The following is a 22,683-nucleotide window of genomic DNA, read 5'->3' on the forward strand; positions in this document are numbered from 1 at the left end:
GAAACTCTCGTCTATGATTCAATATGAACGGAATTAAAACAGCCTTCAAAAGTGAGTCAATGAGCTGAACTACCATTTCTCTTGTAAATCTGTGAAAACGTGTAAAAAAAAAAAAAAAAAAACTTTTATGTTTGGGGTTAGTACGTTTTTTGACAGACGTTTCTTATGTTCACCAAGGCTGCATTCATTTGATCAAAAATACAGAAAAACAGTAATATTGTTAAATATTATGATTTTTAAACTGTTTTCTATTTGAATATATTATAAAATGTAATTTATTCCTGTGACGGCAAAGCTGAATTTTCAGCAGCCATTACTCTAGTCTTCAGAGTCACATGACCCTTCATTCTAATATGCTGATTTGGAACTCGTAACATTTCTTCTTCTTCTTATCAATGTTGAACAGTTTCGCTGCTTAATATTTTTTGTGAAAACTGTGATACATTTATCGATGAATTGAAAGTTCAAAAGAAAAGCACATATTTGAAATAGAAATCTTTTGGAACATTATAAATGTGCCCCTGGAGCAAGTCGCTGGGGTATATTTGTAGCAATAGCCAAAAATACATTGTGTGGGTCAAAATTATTGATTTTTCTTTTATGCCAAAAATCATTAGGACATTAAGTAAAGATCACGTTCCATGAAGATATTTTGTAAATTTCCTACTGTAAATATATCAAAACTTCATTTTTGATTAGTAATATGCATTGCTAAGAACTTAATTTGGACAACTTTAAAGGCGATTTTCTCAATATTTTGATTTTTTTTGCACCCTCAGATTCCAGATTTTCAAATAGTTGTATCCCGGACAGCTTATTTATTCAGCTTTTAGATGATGCATAAATCTCAATTTCGAAAAATGTACCCTAATGTCCAGGGTCACACATGTCTTTACTGTCACCTTTGATCAATGTGTTGGATAAAATAATTCATTTATTTCACTTATAAAACAGTGTCAAAAAAAGTCAGTTATTCCAATCAACACAGAAATCGTAGATCAACTTCAGTGTTTAATATTCACACCCGGGAAAAAAAAGGACAATAAAAATAAAAATACACTTTTAACAGGCTACAGTCATCACAACCAATGCAATATAATTTCTTTCCTCTAATGCTGCAAATCAATGTGCTAATAACATTTTCATCCCATTTGTTTTCTCTCATCCTCGTGTCGTATCACCCCTCTCCCTCGCTCCAGGTGCTGCGGAGGGAACCTAAACGTGGGGGTTTTGCTACAAACCTGAGTTCATGAATTAGATAAAGCCACTCGAGGCCTGATTGAGGATGCCTCTGGTTTTGAATTGCTTTAAAGTACAAAAATAAAGAGACCCCGCACGCCTATTCTAAAGCTGACGGTTCGAAGGACCCGCTCCCAGCTCCTGTTGCCAAAGAGTTCGGGGCTGTTAGTGTGGAGTGCTAGTGTGATTCACATGGTCCTCCGGTTGGCAGACAAGGAGACCTCAAATAGATGGGGCTTTTATGGATCTGCATAACACCACGTAATGACACGCACAGGCCGTTTTGATGGATAGGCCTACAACTGTGTTCTAGCGGGGTGTTCATGTGGCAGAATCTGAAGGTGGACTCAAATCAAACCACAAAATAAAGCATTCTGTTGGTTAACCAGATCCAATCCCACTCACGTTATGATTCTGAGGGCAATGTGCCTCTGAAACAGACTGGGCGGCTAGCTGTACAAGACCATCAATGTCTCATTCCGTCTAAATTCAGTGTAAAATATGCACCCAGGCATTCGTCTGCATAGTTTTACCACAAAAGGTCTATCTACATTAACGGTAGGCGCAGAATGCTATATTGACTAAAGTAAGCATGTTATGAAACTCCTATTTTCTTTGCATATGCTCTGTGCTATGTTATGCCTCAACTGCCCCACCAAATCCTGTGCTATAGCAGATAGATATGACTATATTAATATCCCTTGTTCTCCGATTTCCCTTTAATTTTAGTTTAATTTGTTAAGTACACCGTCCCCAGTAGAGAACGTACAGTAAAAGTCTATTTCTTCCGATCATTGTCAAGTGGTATATTAAATAAATGGAGTGGAAGGGTGTGAAAGAAAAAAAAAAGAGGGAGCAAAAGAGGTATCGAGAGGGTTTGGAGTGATCGGTTGGTGCATTGGTACACTAAGCTTTCATAACAGGACGCACCGCAGCCAAATCTGCACGCGTGGAAGTTGTCTAAATTTATTCATGATAACGAATAAGCTCGGCTTTTTGAAGGAGTTTTCATCTGTGATGGAATGGAAAATGGTGCTGTGCTTTCTGAATTGACGTTGTCAAGGGTCGATATAGACAAGAGATTAGCCTAACGCTAACGTAACACTTCCATGTAGTGTGACATGTCTGTCTCAGTAGAATTTTGACAAAATGATTGGGAAAAAAACAACAGCCAAATAAGGCTGAGCTGTAACACAATGTTGTCAAAAAAAACAAAGCATCTCGTCATTAAATATAATAATAAATCAGAATTTTTTGCAAACTGATAACATGCTTTAAAATGGACAGGAGCCGTTTAAGACTGTGCGGCCCATATTGAGTCTCTGACTGAGGTTTCATGGGGGAAACAAGCACAAGCTCAATCTCAATTGTCTTTATAAGCCTCAGACAGGAACAGGATGTGACGTGGGTACGCAAACCACAAATCTGAGGGTAAGAGCAGGAGGAGAAAGGAGGGAGAGAGACGAGAGGGAGGATCATGAAAAAAAGAGAAAGACAGACACACACAGAGTGGCTCAGGAGTATGGTTGTGGTACCCCAAAACCTGGCCTATAAAGCGGTCTAGCTGTGGGTGATTGGTTTGATGGCCCATGGGGGCCTGTGGGGTAGTTGTACCCTCCATAAGTGTATGGAGCGGGGTACGGGGCGGGCGGGGGACCAAACTGCCCAAAAGGTGGGGCAGGAAATGGTGGTTGGGTGGGGTATGGGCAAGTGGGAGGACCAAACGCAGGCCTGGGAGCTGTGTAGCCTGTTGATGGAGGAAAGGGGGGACCCTGGCTGGGGTAGGGCTGAAACGCTGTGCTAGGGTTAGTGGTGCCCGCTGTGGAGGCTGAGGGAGGAGCAACGGGGTAGGGGGTGTAGGGCAGAGCAGAAGTTGAGGCATTGGAGGGTGCATTGATTTTGGAGCTCTGTTGCTGTTGAGGCTGCGGTTGTTGCCATGGCGATGATGATCCAGCATCCTGATTAGCACAGGTTTGTGATGTCACTGTAGCATCTCCAATCCCTTTGCTTTTTCGGCTGAGAATTTCTTGCAGCTTTTCAATGCGCACTCGTCTCGTGTGAGCCAGAGAGCGGAGGGAAAGGAAGCGTTCGAGGAAGGAGTCCAGCGATATCGAACCTTCAAGAAACTCATCTGCTAAAACCTGAGAGAAAGAGATTGAGTGATTTTCAGATCCTCAAATTGTGGGGTTGGTAACACCATACAAGTTTTATAATATTATATTATGCTTAGGAAATCAGTAGTTCATAAGCCTGCAAATATGAAAAAAAAATAAAATACTGCATTATTCAAGAACTCTGTTCAAAGAATCCTTTTAAGGATTATATAACATTTTCTTAGAAGACATAAAAATGTAAGTTTTGTAATAAATATCATAATATTATACTATAACATAATATTATTCATAATTTGATTATAATTACTTCTAGTTATAATAACTTATAATATTACTATTTGATTTTGATTACATTAAATGCTACAGAAGGAAGGATGGAACAGTAGGATGAATTTTTATTTCAAAAAATGTCCTGGGGCCTCATGTATAAAACTTTACGTAGATTTCATCCTAAATGTGTGCGTACGCACAAAAGCTAGATTTTGCATACGTACAAATGTTTTCAGATTTATAAAGCCATGCATACGCCAGAACCTGCGCAAAATTCCCTTTGTACTACCCAGTCAGCGGAAGATTGTGTGTACATGAATCTCCACCCCATCTCCTCCCCGAAATAGCCATATATGATCTATTTACAACGCCTAGTTTTAATATACATAACGTCATCTGCATATCATTTCCATGCATATTCCATCCACATGACACCATGTTTAACGCAGTTAAGGGTAGGAATATGTTAGGAAAATATGAGATACGGACTATAAATGCGTTTTGAAACATCACTATTCCAATTTATGCAATTTGCCTAAAAGGTAAACATATATTTTAGAATGTTTATAGCCTATATTTTTATGGAAAGAGATAGGCCTTATTTTTTTGCAGTGTAAATAGCTGTTTGACTCACCACGTCAATAACAAAACATTTTGAAAATAAAACGTGCACATCTTACAGTTTCCTTCAAATTCTATCTTTTAAATATGGTGTTTGTCACAATATTGGGAAGAGCATGAAAGGGGTTATCATTAGGCTACTGTCTGTGCGCGACACCTGTGAACAGAGGTTCTACTGTCATCAGACCAATTACTGTTTGATCAACGAGCGCATCCTTATGTCTGTCGTTACCGTCTATGTTCCAAAGCCATCAAACAAAGTCAAGTTCACAAAAATGATCATTATTATTTGCGCAAAAGTATTTTCTCAGAACATGAGTTTTGCTATTTAGAACACAATTTAAAGCGGAATTGTCATGCGCCAAGCAATCCTCGCTGTGATTAAAACATTAAATCGCATACCACAGGAAAATTGTTAGAAAGCAGCACATCCACTGCAAATATTTTTGTTTAAATTCATATAAAAATGTTGCAATTTCTGGATAATAATTTCATGAAATTTCAGTGCTTAACGTCATTATTCAGTGTCATATTTAATCTAAACGCGTATGTAAAAAAACAACAACTTTAAAATCATTCTATTTGCTTCCTTATTTCGCTCCCTCCAGTACAAGAGTGCGTACGCATCTAGAGTGTCCGTACGGTGTGCACATATTTACGCCTAGTTTATTTTTTTATTAATCCCGATATGTGCGTGGAAAATTGCGTACGCACATTTCCATGCCCATTTTGTGCGTACGCAACGTTTATACATCAGGCCCCTGGTATTTCTGAAAAATTTTGAATGGTTGTGTTCATGAAAAACTATGAGTACATCAAGACTTCCAGATTTGAATAATCTGAACATACAACTTAGCATTTTTAAAGTAATTACATACAGTTTCATAGATTATTTAATGTAAAAATGTTATGTTAATAATGGATTTAATATAAACATATAAGGTTAATATAACAGATAAGTATAAGGTATAACAGATTTTATTTACAACAAGAGCAAAGTTTTATTCTCTTTCATTTCTTACATGAACAATCATCCTTTGCTTATTTATCAATAAACAAACCTGACAGTTTCACCAACAGAAAACGCAAACATAAAAAAAAAAAAAAAAAAAGGAAACCGGTGATTACAAAGGAGTTGGTGGCCCACCTCTGATTCTGCCTCTGTGTTGGTGCCCTCTGTCTGCAGACGAGACAACAGCCCCTCCGGAGAAACCTGCCCCATGATACTGTCTGCAGACGGGGAAGGGAAAAAGCGAACAGAAGTGGGAGAGAATTGATACATAGATAGGCTGGCTTGTAAAAGAGTAAGAAACTGAAAAGTGAAAACTGTTATGCAAACAAATCAGTTGCCTAAAATGTGTAATCATTTTAAACAAAGGAAAAAGCAGTAATGAATAGACTGAGAGAAAGAAAGGAGAATGAGACTACAGAAAAAGAGGCCAGATACATAGCTTTTGTGTGATGTAATATCACATATGCAAAAAAGGGGAGGAGAATGAGTGCCAGAACAAAACAAGCTCATAGAACAGCACTATATGACAGACATATGCACATATAAAAGATTTTCTGGCTGAACAACATGGCTCTGTTTAGAAACTCAGTAAGAATTCCTGTGTCTGTTCAAAGCTTAATGGTTCCAGGGTGCCTTCAAGTGCCATGAAAACTGCCAGTGCAGTTTAACTGTAGTGTGAACAAAAGTTAAAAGAACACTGTAATTTTAATTACACTTCTTTGAGCTAAAAGCAGTACTAATAATATAATCTTTTTTAAAAGATTCATTCTATTTTTCACACTGCCTAAACCTTCTCTTTTAGAATATTCAAATTCATTTATTTTCTTACACTGAAACACTTTCCTAAGATATTTACATTTTATTTTTCTTAGGATTTTGTTTATTTCAAAAACTTGCCAATACACAACAGGACATTAAGACATCAAGATATAAACCGTCCAGTTACAGCTGAACAGAAACAGAATAGGGAAAAATGTATTAAATAAAATATAAATATTAATAATAAAATCAATAAAACGAACACTGTTGTAAACAGAAATCTGGAAATGTTAATCTTATGTTAATGTTAAAAATTAATTTCAACAAAAGGGATATGCAATTTTTAATATTTTACATTTCTTTATTCTTCATGATAATCCCAAATTGTTTCCATTTTAAATAGTTTAATACAAAAGCACATCATTACCAACATAATTAATTTCTTCTCAGAGCAAAACTACTCGCCAGGTTTTTAGAAAACCTGCTCTGACATCAATCAATTTCTCTCCCCCTTCATTATACAGCAATTTAACCAGCATTCATTGCTATATTCTTTTTGAAACCTTTACTTTCACAACCCAAATCAATTCCTTCTTTCCCCTACCTCTCATGGCACAGTGCTGTTTGTATTTCTCCCTCACTTCCTCTAGTTGAACGTATTTTCCCACCAGTCGTGCCCTCTCCGTATCGAGACGGGGCTTCATGTCCAGGTTTTGCTCAGCCAGACTGCGGTTGGCAGCCAGAGCCATCTCCCTCTCCAACTGAATGTTCTGAATCTGCAGAAGAATAACAGTGTAGACAAAAGCTACAACGCTATAGACATCATAAGGTCCACTAGGACAATCCATCCTCAGCAGGACTCTTAAGACTGTGGCGTTTACTTAATGATGGCTGTTGATGCCGAGTAGATAAGTGGTTATTTCTGAATGAAGTGATGAAGAGATTACCAGAAACAAACAAACAAAAATGACATTCAGAGAGGAGTGGATATATATGACAATTCAATCGGATGTTTAATTTTAATTCTTTAGCAATACATACAAATGTGAATGTTCATTTATTGCCTCAATAATATAAGCAGGTTAAAGGGGTAGTCCATCCAAAAATTTTGTTATCATTTACACACCCTTAAGTTGTTCAGAACCTGTATGAGTTTCTTTCTGATGTTCACAGAAGATGATATTTTGAAGAGCATTGGTTACCAAACAGTTGTTGGTAGCCATTGACCTCCATATAGTATTTTTTTCCCATAATATGGAAGTCCGTGGCTACCAGCAACTTTTTGGTTACCCAAATTCTTCAAAATATCACCAATTATAAAATAACAGTTCACAGAGACATAGATTGAGAAATACAGCATTTGCCTTATATTCATTATGAAAAGAACAATGCAATTATTCACTGAATAATTCACTAATTCAATAATTAACTTTTCTCCGCTACCAACCCACTGAAATCTTATTTATGTTCATGTATATTCAAATATAACACATAAGGATGTGTCACAGTAGGTTTGACAACAATGCAGCGAGGCCTTGTAATTGATCCTGACACAAATTTTAGAATTTCAGTAGATAAGAATTTGGTCTGTTGGACTATGATGTTGTTTGCCATTTCTCTGATCACAAATGCAGACATGCAACGTAGCACGTAAAAAGACAGTATAAGTCATTATAATCAGTAATTATGTCCCCAGTCTGGATGCTACAAATGCCTCGTTTGTAATGGGTTTTATTGGTTTTGTCTCGTCGCACCGGGACAAGGCATCACAGTATGGTAAGGGGCGTAACATTTCCATCACACGCTTGAGGTATTCGACCAATCACAACGCACTGGATAGCTGGCCAATCAGAGCACACCTCGCTTTTCAGACCGATGAGCTTTGTAAAAATCGAAGCGTTTCAGAAAGGCGGGGCATAGAGGAGAAACAATAATGTACAGTATGTGGAAAATAAAGTTTTTTGAACCTTAAACCGCATAAACACATTTCATTACACCAAATACACAAAATAATGTTCTTTTTTTAGCAACGTCATATGACCCCTTTAAAATCGTTCCTAACATCTCCTTTTGTGTTCCACGGAAAAAGAACAATTAAATAAGTTTGGAATAACGTGAGGGCGAATAAATAATGACAAAATTTTCATTAATGGGTGAACTATCCCTTCATAATCATCTTACCTCATCAGCAAGAATATCACATTTAGTTTTGGAGTATATATTAAATAACTATATACAGGTTTTATAATGCAGAAAATTAAAAGACATTCTCATCCTTTCGTGAAAATATCATAATGTTCCCCTAACATTGATTTTATATGGTATCGTCGTATGTTCAGCTGACTGAAAGGGATAGTGTGTTCCACGAAAGATAGAAAGCCACACAGGTTAGGAAAAAACATGAGTAAATGATATCAGAATTTAATTGTTGTGGTAAAAGATCCTTTTAAGTTGAACCAGGCTAGCAGTTTATACTTGGTAGGTGTCATCTCGGATATCAAACCACTACTTGAAAACTTATAGGTAATCTGGATCACCTATGGCAGTCATCTGTCATTCAGACAGTGCATGTAACAGTGGGTTACTTAAAGTATGGCTAGGAATTATGCTAATGAACCTAAGCTTAACTCTACCTGCTTGGTATTTCTTAAAGAATCCCCCAATACTTACAAGGTACAAGCAAATCAAAGTCCTCTCCGCACAGTGCTCATGGAAAACCATCAAACTTAACTGGAAGCGAGTGACGTAAAGATGTAGACGGAAGTGCTTAGCCTGACAACTACCTCGCGAGCGTCCTCGGCGTTAAAGCCCGCTTCCTGCGAGAAATACTTAGGTGACAGTATCGGTACCAGGTGTAGCGCGTTATTTAGCGCGGCAAAGTGGAAATATGTTCCCGAAATTATTCCCGGAGACAGGAATCTCCTCGCGGTTAGCAGGTCGGCTAGCTCACTTAAAAGAGAGCAGTTGAGCAAGGCGGGTTGGTATTCAATACAAAACGGCGTCGGACGAAATAACAACTCAGAAAAACGTGATAATGTATGTCCAGTAAAACCGCATCGATGTCAATTCAAGCAATATAGTCCAAATGAAGGTTGACTGACGGGGTATATCCCTATTCTTAAGGGAAAGTTTCACTTCTCGTTGACAGATATCGTAGCCATCTTTGGATGAAACCATTGTCCATTTTGTCGAGGGAAGTGAGATATGTTTAAAACAGTCTAAAAACACAATTTACATTTCTTGTCAAGAATATCACATTTAGTTTTGGAGTATAGATTAAATAACTATATACAGGTTTTATAATGCAGACAATTAAAAGACATTCTCATCCTTTCGTGAAAATATCATAATGTTCCCCTAACATTGATTTTATATGGTATCGTCGTATGTTCAGCTGACTGAAAGGGAAACCCCGATGTGACCAAATATATCTCGATGTGACGGGAATATTCCATAGCCTATGTGACATGGAAGTAGGGTTGGTCCTAATATTTCACCAGAAAGGCAACATACATTTTTTTTATATTATTACTCCCTCTAGTGGTAACGCCAAGCAAAGCGAGTTAAAGGATGAGGTCATTACATATACATTCTCCATTAACCATGAGAAAAATAGTGTCACAGCACAGAATGTGTATTATGCTCTTTTGCAATTTAGTGGCATCTTTTGGCATGAAAATATTGAAGTAGGCAGGAAGATATTAATGTGTTAAACAGGCCAATTTTTATATTCCTTTGTATAACTGGCTAATGGCAGGATAAATCAATAATTTTCTCTTACTTGAAAGATTGTTTGTGGACATGCATCATCTTCATGGGATTCAAGTGAGCAAGGAGGGATGTCCAGAGAGGTATTTGCAGCATAAGCATACAGAATAAGACCAATCAGTGTCCCCACCAGGCCAGCAAGACCAAAGATCAGAGAGTTTTTTAACTTAGAGGGAGAAAAACAGATAATCGCTTATACTTCAGAATAAAGTTTAACAATCCACATCCAATAAGAAGCTCTAGTTACTTGAATTTACCAGTTCTCTCTTAGGAGTTCTTTCAGATGCCAAACCAAATGATCCAGCAATCACAGACTACATAAAAAACATCAGAATAAGAAGAGAAAGTTTATCTTACATTAAATAAATTGTCAGAAGTATGCAATTGTACGAAAACTTATTAATGGGACTTTATGCTATATGTTTATATGTTTGCTTTGTGTACGATCATTTTATGTATTTTGTGTTTTAGCAAACTTGCCATAATAGTATGACAATCATTTAAATTCATAACAACTACAGTATCTTAGTAGTGAAATAAACATACCACAGAACCAACACAGAGGGGGCACACAAACAAATATTTTATATCAATGCTGATGTTGTAGGTTGGTATAGTCAGGAGGAGCTGGAACAAACCTAGTAATATTGCCATAAGCTAGAGAGGGAAAACACATGGTGAGAGTAAAAATTCAAACATATTTTCAACAACAACATTAAACAAAACATCTCAAATGAAACTATTACAGCATGATTACAGTAAGATCCCAAACTACCATTATCTGTCTTCCTTAATGACAAATTATTTGGCCCACATCCACTTACTGCCACCACTTCAGAGTCATAAAACTTGAACAGGCGATGGAATTTGGGAGGATCCGAGTCAGCAGATGGCATTTGGTTGCTTGACATCTTGAAAACCCAGCTAAAACGCAACTGAGGTACTGAAAAATAGGGACATTTCAAAGTCCAGATCAATGATTATAATGGCTCTTTACATACTGAGATAATAGTGAGAGAGTTGGTATGAAACATGATCTGATCCCCCTGGAATAATGGAACGTATTGCAGGAATACAGATGCTGGTGGAGAAAAACATCTTTGTGAGCAGAGGAAGTGGGCGGATATAATACAGAAAATGTGTCTGGAGAGAAGAGCAGCACAGCTTGATACAATCCTGATTGCTCAACAGCACTGCAGAGGAAAAGGGTTAGGGCTAGAAAAAAAAAATAGTACACTACATGCATTGCCTTAAGTGGGTTGGACTGCCCAGACGTCCAAAACAGCTCCTTCCAGTTTCCTTTTTTTTTTTATTTGTATAGCATGCAATCACAAATACACACGATAACCATTGCAAGCCACTACACAATTTAAATGCACTTTTTAAAAACTATTTTCAGGCATCACCAAAAAAATACATTCATGAATATAAAGTAGGCTATGTTATATGTTACTGATAAACATGTCCGGTCAAATGTAATTTTTATTAAAATAATGCACGACCGACTCACCTCGAATGTGAGAACAGAAAGCTCGTGGCTGACGGGAACAGAGAGCTGTTTATGAAGTGATCGAAAACACTTAATAAAAGCTCCTATGGGGAGAAGGGGGCTGGACAGACCCCTTTTCTTTGTGATGCTTGCATAAAAACGCAAGGGTGGGTCTAACTGTTTTTGTATTGCTGACAGAATTTAAGCCCAGATCTTTTCCTTGGGATTGTTGCGCACTTAAGAGACGAGTGCAGCCAGGACACAACAAATAACTCAAATGATCGTGCAGAATCCTTACAGACTTTTTTTTTTAGGTCAGACTGTCTCACTCATTCATGTGGAATTCCGCTCTGCGTGAACATCGAGTTTGTTGTACTTAAAAGTATCTGACATTACTTTAAAGACGTGCTCATCATTGTCGCATTTGTTATTTCAAACTTCACTTACTTGAAAACGAAGGATGACTTTGACCGTGTCGACGGACCTGGCAGTGAACACTAGCCCAACTCAGGTAGAGGAAAAGCTACAAGACAAACAAAAAGCTCTGCGGGACAGCATCGAAAAGGGGGAGCCCAAAATATTCGGGGTGAGTGAACGTCGTGTTATGGCTTCAGTAATTTTAAAGGGCTCCGCACCGATTCTCACAGGAGATTTTCTGGCACAATTTTACATCTTGAAAGAAAATTGGGTTTCTCTTCACCTATAATTTCATCAATTAAATTCACAGAGCAAATGTATTTTCTCTGTCATAAGAGAAAAGACAACATATTTGTATACCAGCAAATGACCAATATGTGTAAATTTACATTTTCTTTGCACCTTGCATCTTGTCTTTATATCTTTATATAATATGTAATTGTAGTCCTCAAAATCTCTTATGGCGCCTGATTCAGGGAGCATGCTGATTAAGAACACAAACAAGGCAGAGCATAATATAGTTTCCTCTAAAACAATTAATTATATATTTCCAGTAGGGCCGTTGTTAGGGGTTGTACTGGTCCCTGTCCACTTTTGCCATTTTAAATAACAATTTTGCCTGGTACATTACAACATTTATAGTTAAGTTAAATAATATTTCTTAAGAAAATCTACATTTAAAACTACAAATGTAGTGTAGTATATTAATTATAAAACAGATAGTTCTGATTAATCAGTGCTGTGTTCAGTCTTATAAATAAAAAGCTTGTGTCCTTAAAGGGGTCATATGATGCAATTTAAATTTTTCCTTTCTCTTTGGAGTGTTACAAGCTCTTGGTGCATAAAGAAGATCTGTAAAGTTGCAAAGACTAAAGTCTCAAATCCAAAGAGATATTCTTTATAAATGTTAAGAGTCAATCACGCCTACCTAAAATGACTCGTTCTAACACGCCCCCACATATCTACGTCACGATGTGGGAAGATTTGCATAACGCCGCCCAAATGTTCACGCAAAGAAAGAAGGCGTAACTTTTTTATTCTCGCTGTAGTATTGTTGTTGCCGCCGCCATGTTGTGAATGCGCTGTGTGATTCGTTGTGAAAGCGAAACTACGTTGTTTGGCCTTCCAAAAGAGGACTTCATTACACCAAATACACAAAATAATGTTCTTTTTAGCAACATCATATGACCCCTTTAATATTTTTAGTATAATCTTGACTATATTTACAATTTAGCACTACTACTCATATTGTGTAAATGTGAAAGAAGTGCTAAACACTTAATGAAAGTGAAAAAGTGAAAGTGACGTGACGTGTAGCGTAGCCAAGTATGGTGTCCCATACTTGGAATTTGTGCTCTGCATTTAACCCATCCAAGTGCACACACACAGCAGTGAGTAGCGAACACACAAACACACACACACACACACACCGTGAACACGCATCCGGAGCAGTGGGCAGCCATTTTTGCTGCGGTGTGTTTGGTCCCTTTGCAGCAGTTGGGGGTTTGGTGCCTTGCTCAAGGGTCTCACCTCAGTCAAGGTATTGAAGGTGAAGAAAGATCATTATAGAAGAAAGATAATTTTTGTTTAAGATACTTTCTGAAACATTTTAACATCACACCTCAGCTAAAACTGATTGAAATTTAATGATTATAATAATGATAATTATTTAATTTAATTTTTTACCAAAAAATATATATTTTACTTGGAGATGTATGAAATTCTTGCTGAGCCATCTCTCTTGCCTTTTTTTTCTGTCTCTCATAGGTCGCTCAGATAGTAATAGGATTGCTGATCATCTCCTATTCTATACCTCTGCTGTCCACTGAGATCACAATGATACTTAACTTTGGTGTGCCATGGTGGAGTGGCCTTATGGTAATATTACACTAATACATTAGGACATGGTGGTTATATAACAGTTTAAGGTGATAGCAAAGTATTTAAAGGAATGTACAGTAAATTGTGTATCTGCCAACGATGGACCTATCACTGAACTTCATTTTTTGTTTCCTTTTTTCCAAACAGTTTGTCATTTCAGGCGCAGCTGGAATAGCAGTGGAAAAATATGCCACCTTGAAAGCAGTGAGTTTGAACTTACAACAAGACAGACAAACTGTTAGAGCACATTTTAGAGACTGGTATATGCCGTTCCTGTAAAGGCTCCACGTCAGCAGGCACATTCTGTATAACAGAAAATCTAAATTAATAATTAAAAAGACAAAAAATAATGGAATTTGCACTTGTCTTTAGGTCTCTGTTTGTTTGGCAGTCTCTGCTGTGACCATTATCATCTCAGTTATTGCACTTATCATGTACTATGCTGACATTGCTTTCAATCCGGCAACCAAATGCCATATGGGATCACGCCAGATGTGTGACCACCAGTATTATGCCACTGTATGTATCTCATACCCTCATATATGAGAGTTCTATAATATTAAACAGTTGCATATTTTAGTAAGGACTCTTCTTTAAATCAGCATTTCAGCACAGGATTGAAGACAACCATCTCCATGGTCAGTGTGGTCCAGACAGCAATTTCCTCTGCTTTTACAGCTATACTGTATAATCAGAGGAGGAACTTTACAGGCTATGCGGTAAATATTTAATTAGGAAAATATTTTATTATATAGGTATATATTTTATTATATATGTTTGTGTGTGTGTGTCATTGATTTTGAATGGCCTAATTCATAATTCATAATTAATTAATTAATTATTAAATTCAATGTATGCTTCTAATGAACCATGTGGGGTTCTCTCTTTCTCTCTCAGACCGTGACTGAATGACATCCTGCTTAATCCCATGTATGGCATTTCTGGATTTAAATTAGAGGTCCTTCAACTATCCACTTCATATAGCCTATACATGTGGTTTTTCTTGTACATATGCATTTAAGTGTTGTTGTATGTAAATCTAAAGTGAATTGTATTCTTTTATATAAACAAATCAAAATAAACATATAAAGATTGTTTTTTATTAAAGTTACAATTAAAGATGGCTTTTTGGTGTGTGTGTTTTTTTGGTTTGTTTTACAACTTGTTGAAACAGCACCACATTATGATGATCCCATCATTTTAGCTCTACTTCGTTTGTTACTAGAAGAAAAAAGACAGCTTCCGGGCAAATCCTTTGTCACATGACACGAGCTAGCGGTTTACTTTATTTTAAAATTATACATTTTACGATGAAAATGTTTATCTCATAAATATTAATAGCGTTATGTGATATTCGCCGTTTATGGACTGATTTTTATGATGGCGAAATACCAAAGCCTACTGTAAAAGAGCTTAGCCCACGAAATAGTAGTCAAAGCAAAAATATAAGTAAAAAAATTAATGGGAAGCTCAGAACACCAAGCAACAAACTAACTAACGTAATGTATTAAATATTCATGAGCTACGCCGTCAAAGGATCCGCGTGTTGGCGGGCGGTGGCAACACTGGGGTGTGACAGGTGGTGATGGAAGGAAGTTGCGTAGATTCAGGAAGTGATCCGGAGACGGATGGAATGGATGGCGGGGAATTAGAAAGTACTGAAAATAGTAATTGGACTTTAGTGGAAAATCGTAAAAGGAAAAAAATGAGGGATCAAACATCTGGATCAGATAGTGAAAGAGAAAGGAAACAGGTTAGTAGACCGAAAGAGGAGTACAAGGTAATGCTTAAATTTCTTGCGGAATCGGCTAATGTGTTGAACCCAATTAAAATAACTAAAGCTCTGAAAGAAGCGGTTGGCTTCTGAAAATAACAAATTTATATAATAAAATATAGGTAGAAGGTTATTATTATTATTTTTTTTTTTTGAGAATTAGCATTTCCCTTGATATCAGCGCCTCACACTCCATCCCAGTAGGTGGCGGAATATGCACCAAAAGCTGGTTTGCCAACCGCCATTAAACATCATAAGAAGAAGAAGAAGAAGAAGATCCGCGTGCTGTTTGCTAATAAGACAGTCCTCCCTACAGTCGCAGGGCAAGTGGTTATGCTTTGTTATAAAACTGAGGGAAAAATAAAACAACGTTACACAACCCTCACAACTTAGCGTCCTTTTGCGTTGGTGTGCTGTTAGGTGAGAATCATAAATAATGCCATCACATGATTTTTTTGTCAATCAAATCATAATGGTGTAATGAATCGACTTGTGGAACCCATTTACGTGTGCTTGTTTTGGTCATAGGCTCTTAGTGCAGAAAAATCAGGGATGTGATGAAGAGGGAAAACTGATAAAAAGCGAAAAAGGATTACTAAAAAGATTAGGTTTTCTTATGAATACTCAGTTTGACCTAAACAAAACGTGTTTTTTCAAAGGTAAAAATATGGGGTTTATTTGACTTTGACACAGCATATCTAGCCTCTTGCTTGTTTTTCTACAAAGACCATACAATAAATCTATGTACAGCGTATATATTGAATTTGGTTCCTGTGTGCATCACAACATTTCTAGAACTTTTAGAACAAATCACCTTTCTTTATGTCCCTCTCATAGTTTCTGTGATGCAGAGACCAGCTGTGGTGAATGACAGCTTCAAGCCCATCATCATTAACACAGTGGTGGTCCGAGACAAAGAGTTCCTGCATAGACTGGGCAAAGTGCTGAAACTTAAGTGGCTACTTGGCGAAGAAGTCCAGGTGTCACGGGTCCCACTCGGCTGCCCCGAGTGGGTCTCGAACCCTGGTCTCCGTCACTCAGAAATGAGTGAGCATTTTAGCACTTAGAGTTCCATTGTCCTGTAGTCAACAGGATTTTTTAACAGGTTCTTCTTTTTTTTTTCTTTTTTTTTTTTTTTTTTGTTAAATGCCTGCAAATCTTAAGAAAAACTCTTGTCTCTTAAAAAATATTTTCACATTGTATTTTACAACATAAAATACATCAGTAATACCCACTTGTGTTTTTTTTACATTTAAAAAAAAAAAAGCCTTTACTAGAAAAAAGTGCTTGCTAACAAGTGGACTAAATGGCTAAATGGTACCTACTGCAGAGGTTGTTGGGGCCATTAAACATTATCACGCTAAACAGGTAAACTCATCCATGCACTAGTTCACTTTTACAGCCTCATCACACTCTTGCAAACTATTCTGACTCAAACTTTCAACTTTTTATTTTTTGTATTTTTTTTAAATAAAGACCAAAAGAGTTGTCAGAATCATAAACTTTTGTTGGTCACATTGCTTATTTTCTGCAATAATCCAAAAGCAAAATCCCATTGTTGAGGGAATCAGCATGAGGCCAACATCAGGGTTGACCTGCCAAAATGTCATCTCTGCAGCACTATATTGACAGCTGCCCTTTTAGCCTACCTGTATATCTCAGGCTGAATTCTAGCTCAATTTAATTCAAACTAACAATAGGGGGCAGTAAAAAACGTGAAGTTGAACATGCTCAGCTTGAACATGTTAGTGTAACTGTTCCCAGCACATACATAGACTGGTGTTTCTTTTAGGCGTTGTCATGCTGTCAAACTCCTGCACATGAAAGAAGTCACTTTTAGTCTGCACCCTGTGAAAATTGCCATGGAAATGATCCAGTAAGTATTAAACATGTAATATCTCGAAATAATGCTCGAAATGAGACAGCGATTATGGCTCTTTTTGACCCTCTTTTCATGGTGTGTTGCCCCACTAATAAACAGGCTTATCTGCTTTATAAGGCAAATCATGCACAAAGATAAAGTAGTCATTTTTCAGTATCCTTATTAATTATTCTGTATTTGTGACTTTCTCACTCTGCTATTGTTCTGTATTTGTATGAGGAAAATGAATACACTACTAATAAATAATATTAAAGTAATAATAATATTAATACATTTATACTACTAAATGTATGTCATGCTGTTGACTTATAGTGCACACAATAGTCTCTGCTTTGTTTAAATATATATATATATACATATATATATATATATATATATATACATATATATATATAATAAAGGTAGGACACAAATTTATACGTCTTTTTTTCTGCAATTTTCAAATGTTTACAAAATGGTCTTTCACAATTTTCATATGGGATCAATTTGTGTGGCGTTTCTTCTGGATAATGTAACCGCGCAGTCTCCAGTCATCAGTAGGCGGCAGGGTTGCTCCTTCGAGGGAGGAAAGAGGAAGCAGGCATTGTTCCGGGAAAATAAATTGATTAGTTTCGTAAACCTCCGGTTTATTAGTGAAGGATAGAGCTGGCATCCTTTGTAAGACCATTTCTGACATAAAAATGCCCACCTTAAACTTCATTTAATAATCCCCAAGCGGAGACGCCTGAATTCAGCGTTTTGACTCTTTCCATGTTGGACCTCACCTCAGGACTGGCCGTCCAGTTTCCTAGTTGTAACCCGTTGTTTGCGAAGAACGTTTTTCTCATGAATACGAATTTAAACACTCTTGGGCGGTTCTTAGGCGTCTTATAAGCGTAGTTGCAGGCACTTTTTAAAATGGGTCGGTGTTTATATTTTACCACACTTGTACTTTCAGTTTCATATCAGTTGATACCGTTGTGTCACTCTTTCGAATGGGACGAGCAGTCTAGTCCACTCCAAAATGCGCGGTCCATTTTCACAAGCTTGTCCGAGGAAGCCCACAGTTGCCTGGTCTCAACAATCGGTGAAAAGAGAGTAGACCTGTCTCTCAAGGTGAGCTGACATTGTAAAAAAATCTAGTCTATCAAGTTTATACTAAACTTTTTGTGCCATTGTTTAATATAATTAATGCTGGCTCTATGAGAAACCAAGTAGCAACCAAGCAAGACATTTGACAAAAAGTTTGTTAGGTTATAAAAAAATTAATTCAATGTAATGTTTGTAAACTTTCTGGTTGTCAAATATGCAATATTCAACAGTTAATGTGATAAACCTGTGTGAACTTGAGGAGCTCTGAAATGCCAGGTTACTGACCTTTGAAAAGCAGAAGAGAGTCATTTGCCATGTGGTTTGCTAATGCAACTTGCTACATAATGATGCTTGCTGTACTGGGAAGTTCGTTGGAAAAACATAATGATATTGTATTTGTTTATTTATGGGCATCAGTTTCTACAAAGTGGTGTAAAATGGCTGTCAGATGCCATAGCATCCGCCCTTAACATGGTCATCCGGTATGTTATGGAAATCTTGGAATCAGCAGGAATTGACGGTAAATGTACAAAAATCATACTTGAAAGCTTCAATTTATTTAAACCAAAACACATTTTCACATGTATGTTTTCATGTTTTTATCTAGTCAAGCTACCTTTCCAAGAAGTTACTCCGGAGGGAGTGATTTTTGTCACTCAGTGGGCCCTTCTGGTTGTTGTGGCCTACTGGATAATAGCCTTCATCCTGCGTTTGGTTGTTGGAGCTGTAAGGCAGGCTCTGTGGCTGCTAAAGGTCACCTTTGCCATGGGCATGTTTGGATTGATTCTCAGCGACGCTGGAGCCTCTGCAGAAACCACAGCTATAAGACTAGCGGGCCTGGTGTGTGTTTGTGTCCTGTTAGGAATAGGTACATCTGCAAAGCCAGATACACACCTTGAGGACAAAATCAAGATGTTGGAGAGACGACTAAGAGAGATGGAGAAAAGCAAAATTGAATGATGGGGAAATCCTCATCAGACCAGAAATATTTAGTTTTCTTTTCTCTTTGCTACAGTTGTAAATCCATGGAATCCAGCATGCTATTGTGACTTGAAACTCTGCAAAGAAACCACGTTGTTTGTCTAAACTGGGAGGGTGCTTCAATATTCCAAGTGTTAGTTAAAAGATTATTAATTATTAAGTCAAATGTATCTTAGGGTCCCATACCACAACTGGTAGATCTGGCATCTGAGGGGTTTAATTGTTAACAAAAGGACTGAATCAAATGTCCAAACACCATTTCTGGGGTCTTGAGGTACAGAGAACAGCAAAATGTATTTACACTGCATTTAAATAATCATGTTTTTGTTGCTTATTACATTCTTCAGGGATGTGATGCACAGGGCAACAGTACAAAATGTATTTAATCAGTTAATTATAATAAATTATTTCAACAAAGGCCCTGTCCGATAAATGTTCTCCTTGGCAACAGTCCACTGCATTTTTTCTGTGACTGTATTTTGGAGTGAAAAAACCTGACATTAATCCCTGATGTCAGAAAAACAACATTTGTTTTGGCAAAACAACTGAAAAATTTGCCTCTGCATTTAGTCTGAACCAGATGTAAATCCTCTTTTCAAGTTCTAGAATCTCCACCTTTTTATTTATTTATTTTTTTTATTTTATTTATTTATTTGTTACACCCAATTCTTATATATCCCCTTCAACTGGGTGAATCCAGTGGAATCTTTTGTGTTATGGAGAAATTACTGAAACCTCACTGGTTGCAATGTCTGTTTTGATCAAATCCTGGAGATGCTTAATGCGCAGACCTTAAAAACAACATAAATACTTTTTATTATAATCATGTTTATTGTCATTCTTATTATAGTTCAAAGTGTGACAACAAATTACATTTAGTTTTCCAATAATGCAACATATAACAAGGGAAATTACTTTGCCAGTTGGCACTAGATGTCAGACAAAATAAAAAAATATATACTTAGAACATGTAATGATAATATAAAATACGAACAGTAAACGTAGTCCCGGTGAAGAAATTGATAGCAGTTGAAGGGCAGTTAAAATGACCCATCAATATGCAGGTACAACACAAATCCTAATATAAAATGTCACTGTAATATTTTACACACATTATCTAGATTCAAGTATAAATGTTTTGCTTGCAGCATTTGTTTTATTCCAGCTAACAGCACTATGAAAAGTTACTACTGGCTTGGTAGTTGAGAAAATTCCCTGAAACACTGTTAATACATTTAAATTCACTAACATGCATTACTAATAACGTGCATTATATATGTTTAACTTAATTAGACAGAAATCCAGTAATTTTTTCATATATGTGTCTGATTCCTGGGGTTTACATTATGCTGTTTAAGCAGGTAAAAATAACAATGTATATTTTAGTTTTGTCAGGTTACAGGTTTTTGTTGTTGTTTCCCAACACTACAAGAGAGTGAGGTAAGCATGTACATAAAAGTTGGCAAAAAAGTAAATAGAGTGAATATATACACTACTGTCAATAGTTTATGGACATTTGCACAACTACATCCTACAATAATAAAATAATGGCTTTGTATCACATGTAGTTCTACACAAAACTAGAATATAGCCTCTTCAGCCTGACTGAATGGAGAGATTAGATAAAGTGAAATGGTAGCTCACACTCACCTTTAAACTGAACTTCAGGATAGGTCATAATAACTAGTGTGTGTCTATGGAAATTGCAAGGCTTTTTACTTGAATATACACATCTGTCAACATTGGGTGTTGCTGAAAGCCCATTCAGAGGGTGAGTCATTCTTTTGTCCATATTGTAATGTGACTTTAATATGAAAACATTTTGCTGAAAATATGGAGGTAGCTTTTTAAAATCTCGGTATCATTCAACAGCTTTTTCTTCTGCTATTAAAGAGCAGCAAGAGAGTGACATTAAGGGGTAAGAAAAAAGACGTGCTTCTTTGGAAGCTGTTTTTCATGGGAAAAGAGTTAACAGGGATTTGAGGTACAGTATGTAATATATAAAGGGATTTAGTTTTTTTTTCTTCTTCAAATTGTAATATCCTTCTATAGCACTTAAGCTAGACTGAGTCCTGAAAGAATATGTCTCATCATAAACTATTTAAGTAGTAGTTTTAATTAAGGTCCTATTAGTTCTAAGGCCAAAATTTTGTATGAATCTAACAAACACGTGTTTGTTTCTACATCCCTTGCAGGGATAATTCAGAATTTTGGAGTAACTACAGGAAGTTGCTGCCAGAAGACTTTCCTTTGTTCACGTCAAACTTGACACCAGAGTCACTGGAGTTAAGGATATCCATAGAAATTCTGGTCCTATCAGATGGTTGAGACTAGAAAAAAGACAGGTAAGAGTGTGAGACACAGAGAGACATTGGGAAAATGAAATGTAAGGTGTAAAGCTTTACTTTTTCTAACAATCATTTTCAGCAATGCGTGGCACATTTTCTGCAATTTGTTTTAAAAAATGTCCAAATGTAATGCGAAGTGGCTGTTACTAAATGACTGGACAGTTAAAAACTGTATTGGAAACAATAGCAAACACTAAAATATGGCCCAAGAAAGGTTTACTCACAGGCAGATGTTAAAGGGGTCATATGATCATCTTGGTCAATTTTTCCTTTCTCTTTGGAGTGTTATAAGCTCTTGGTGCATAAAGAAGATCTATAAAGTTGCAAAGACTAAAGTCTCAAATCCAAAGAGATATTCTTTATAAAAGTTAAGAGTCAACCACGCCTACCTAAAACGACTCGTTCTAACACGCCCCCACATGTCTACATCACTATGTGGGAAGATTTGCATAACGCCGCCCCAAATGTTCACGCAAAGAAAGAAGGCATAACTTTTATTCTCGCTGTAGTATTGTTGCCGCCGCCATGTCGTGAAGGCGCTGTGTTTGGTTGTGAAAGCGAAACTACTTTGTTTGGCCTTCCAAAAGAGGACGATATCTGCTTCGTCATGCCTGGAGCTGATCCGTGCTGGTTGCTGAGGAAATACAACAACTTTGAGCTGTGGATCGCCGGATCGGCTTTCACCGTGGACGAAGCGGAGTCCAGCCCGGGGTCGTCACATGTGGTTGCCGCAAGCCTCCTTCGTCGAATCTGCCGGCCGCGCTGTTATAAAGCCCGCCGCCTCTGCTCACTCAGCCCGCCGGCTGTTCCTCACTCAGCCCGCCGGCCGTTCCTCACTCAGCCCGCCGGCCGCCACTCACTCTAGGCCACTGTGTGTGATGCTGTGTTTCGTTGTGAAAGCGAAATTACTTTGTTTGGCCTTCCAAAAATGGACACGACTAGAAATCAGTGGTTAAGTTGTATTTACAACACTGTTCCAGAACACTTCAACCCAAATATTCAGATGTGTGCAGCACATTTTATGGAGGACCGTTTCCTGATCCTGGTAGAGTAGACT

The 22,683-nt window shown here is 37.2% G+C and overlaps 4 protein-coding genes across 7 annotated transcripts in view; 2 read left to right on the forward strand and 2 right to left on the reverse strand.

The window, feature by feature from the left end:
• Positions 1-991: 991 nt before the first annotated feature.
• Positions 992-9,183, reverse strand: LOC107674232 (vacuolar protein sorting-associated protein 37C-like). Its single transcript, XM_016468149.1, has 4 exons — positions 8,686-9,183; positions 6,620-6,791; positions 5,392-5,474; positions 992-3,380 (listed from the first exon to the last, which is right to left on the reverse strand). Exons 1-4 carry the CDS (start codon positions 8,734-8,736, stop codon positions 2,754-2,756), a joined length of 933 nt encoding a protein of 310 aa, XP_016323635.1. The 5' UTR covers positions 8,737-9,183; the 3' UTR covers positions 992-2,753.
• A 2,111-nt stretch (positions 9,184-11,294) lies between these two features.
• On the forward strand, positions 11,295-14,627 carry LOC107674233 (membrane-spanning 4-domains subfamily A member 12-like). The gene is made up of 6 exons (XM_016468150.1): positions 11,295-11,858; positions 13,457-13,567; positions 13,718-13,774; positions 13,943-14,089; positions 14,173-14,289; positions 14,468-14,627. The coding sequence occupies exons 1-6, from the start codon at positions 11,733-11,735 to the stop codon at positions 14,480-14,482; spliced, it is 573 nt and encodes a 190-aa protein (XP_016323636.1). The 5' UTR covers positions 11,295-11,732; the 3' UTR covers positions 14,483-14,627.
• A 3,098-nt stretch (positions 14,628-17,725) lies between these two features.
• Positions 17,726-20,265, forward strand: LOC107674242 (uncharacterized). Of its 2 annotated transcripts, XM_016468173.1 has the most exons (4): positions 17,726-18,321; positions 18,715-18,817; positions 18,905-19,142; positions 19,342-20,265. In XM_016468173.1, exons 1-4 carry the CDS (start codon positions 18,124-18,126, stop codon positions 19,349-19,351), a joined length of 549 nt encoding a protein of 182 aa, XP_016323659.1. In that variant the 5' UTR covers positions 17,726-18,123; the 3' UTR covers positions 19,352-20,265. The 2 variants fall into 2 exon arrangements, with proteins under 2 accessions (XP_016323659.1, XP_016323658.1); XM_016468172.1 differs by having other exon boundaries at positions 17,731-18,321; positions 18,905-20,265.
• A 1,149-nt stretch (positions 20,266-21,414) lies between these two features.
• Positions 21,415-22,683, reverse strand: part of LOC107674241 (uncharacterized) — an 8,444-nt gene continuing 7,175 nt past the window's right edge. For all 3 annotated transcript variants that reach the window (XM_016468169.1, XM_016468168.1, XM_016468170.1), the window contains exon 9: positions 21,415-21,608. In XM_016468169.1, coding sequence (XP_016323655.1) covers positions 21,498-21,608 — 111 coding nt within the window. In that variant the 3' untranslated portion in view covers positions 21,415-21,497. The remainder of the gene's footprint in view (positions 21,609-22,683) is intronic.

This window comes from Sinocyclocheilus anshuiensis, unplaced genomic scaffold, assembly GCF_001515605.1.
Source record: "Sinocyclocheilus anshuiensis isolate Anshui unplaced genomic scaffold, SAMN03320099.WGS_v1.1 scaffold728, whole genome shotgun sequence".
Taxonomy (NCBI): Eukaryota; Metazoa; Chordata; class Actinopteri; order Cypriniformes; family Cyprinidae; genus Sinocyclocheilus; species Sinocyclocheilus anshuiensis.

What these genes read in the sequence shown, in the direction of transcription:
- LOC107674232 (XM_016468149.1), bottom strand. Translation starts at nt 8,736, where the DNA reads ATGGTTTTCCATGAGCACTGTGCGGAGAGGACTTTGATTTGCTTGTAC. An exon ending in CTTTGATTTGCTTGTACCTT is followed by an intron (nt 6,792 to 8,685) that starts GTAAGTATTGGG and finishes ATTCTTCTGCAG; the next exon opens with ATTCAGAACATTCAGTTGGA. An exon ending in ACACAGAGGCAGAATCAGAG is followed by an intron (nt 3,381 to 5,391) that starts GTGGGCCACCAA and finishes TCTTTCTCTCAG; the next exon opens with GTTTTAGCAGATGAGTTTCT.
- LOC107674242 (XM_016468172.1), top strand. Translation starts at nt 18,124, where the DNA reads ATGGGTCGGTGTTTATATTTTACCACACTTGTACTTTCAGTTTCATAT. An exon ending in GAGTAGACCTGTCTCTCAAG is followed by an intron (nt 18,322 to 18,714) that starts GTGAGCTGACAT and finishes TATGGGCATCAG; the next exon opens with TTTCTACAAAGTGGTGTAAA. An exon ending in GGAATCAGCAGGAATTGACG is followed by an intron (nt 18,818 to 18,904) that starts GTAAATGTACAA and finishes GTTTTTATCTAG; the next exon opens with TCAAGCTACCTTTCCAAGAA.
- LOC107674233 (XM_016468150.1), top strand. Translation starts at nt 11,733, where the DNA reads ATGACTTTGACCGTGTCGACGGACCTGGCAGTGAACACTAGCCCAACT. An exon ending in CATGGTGGAGTGGCCTTATG is followed by an intron (nt 13,568 to 13,717) that starts GTAATATTACAC and finishes TTTTCCAAACAG; the next exon opens with TTTGTCATTTCAGGCGCAGC. An exon ending in ACCACCAGTATTATGCCACT is followed by an intron (nt 14,090 to 14,172) that starts GTATGTATCTCA and finishes TCTTTAAATCAG; the next exon opens with CATTTCAGCACAGGATTGAA.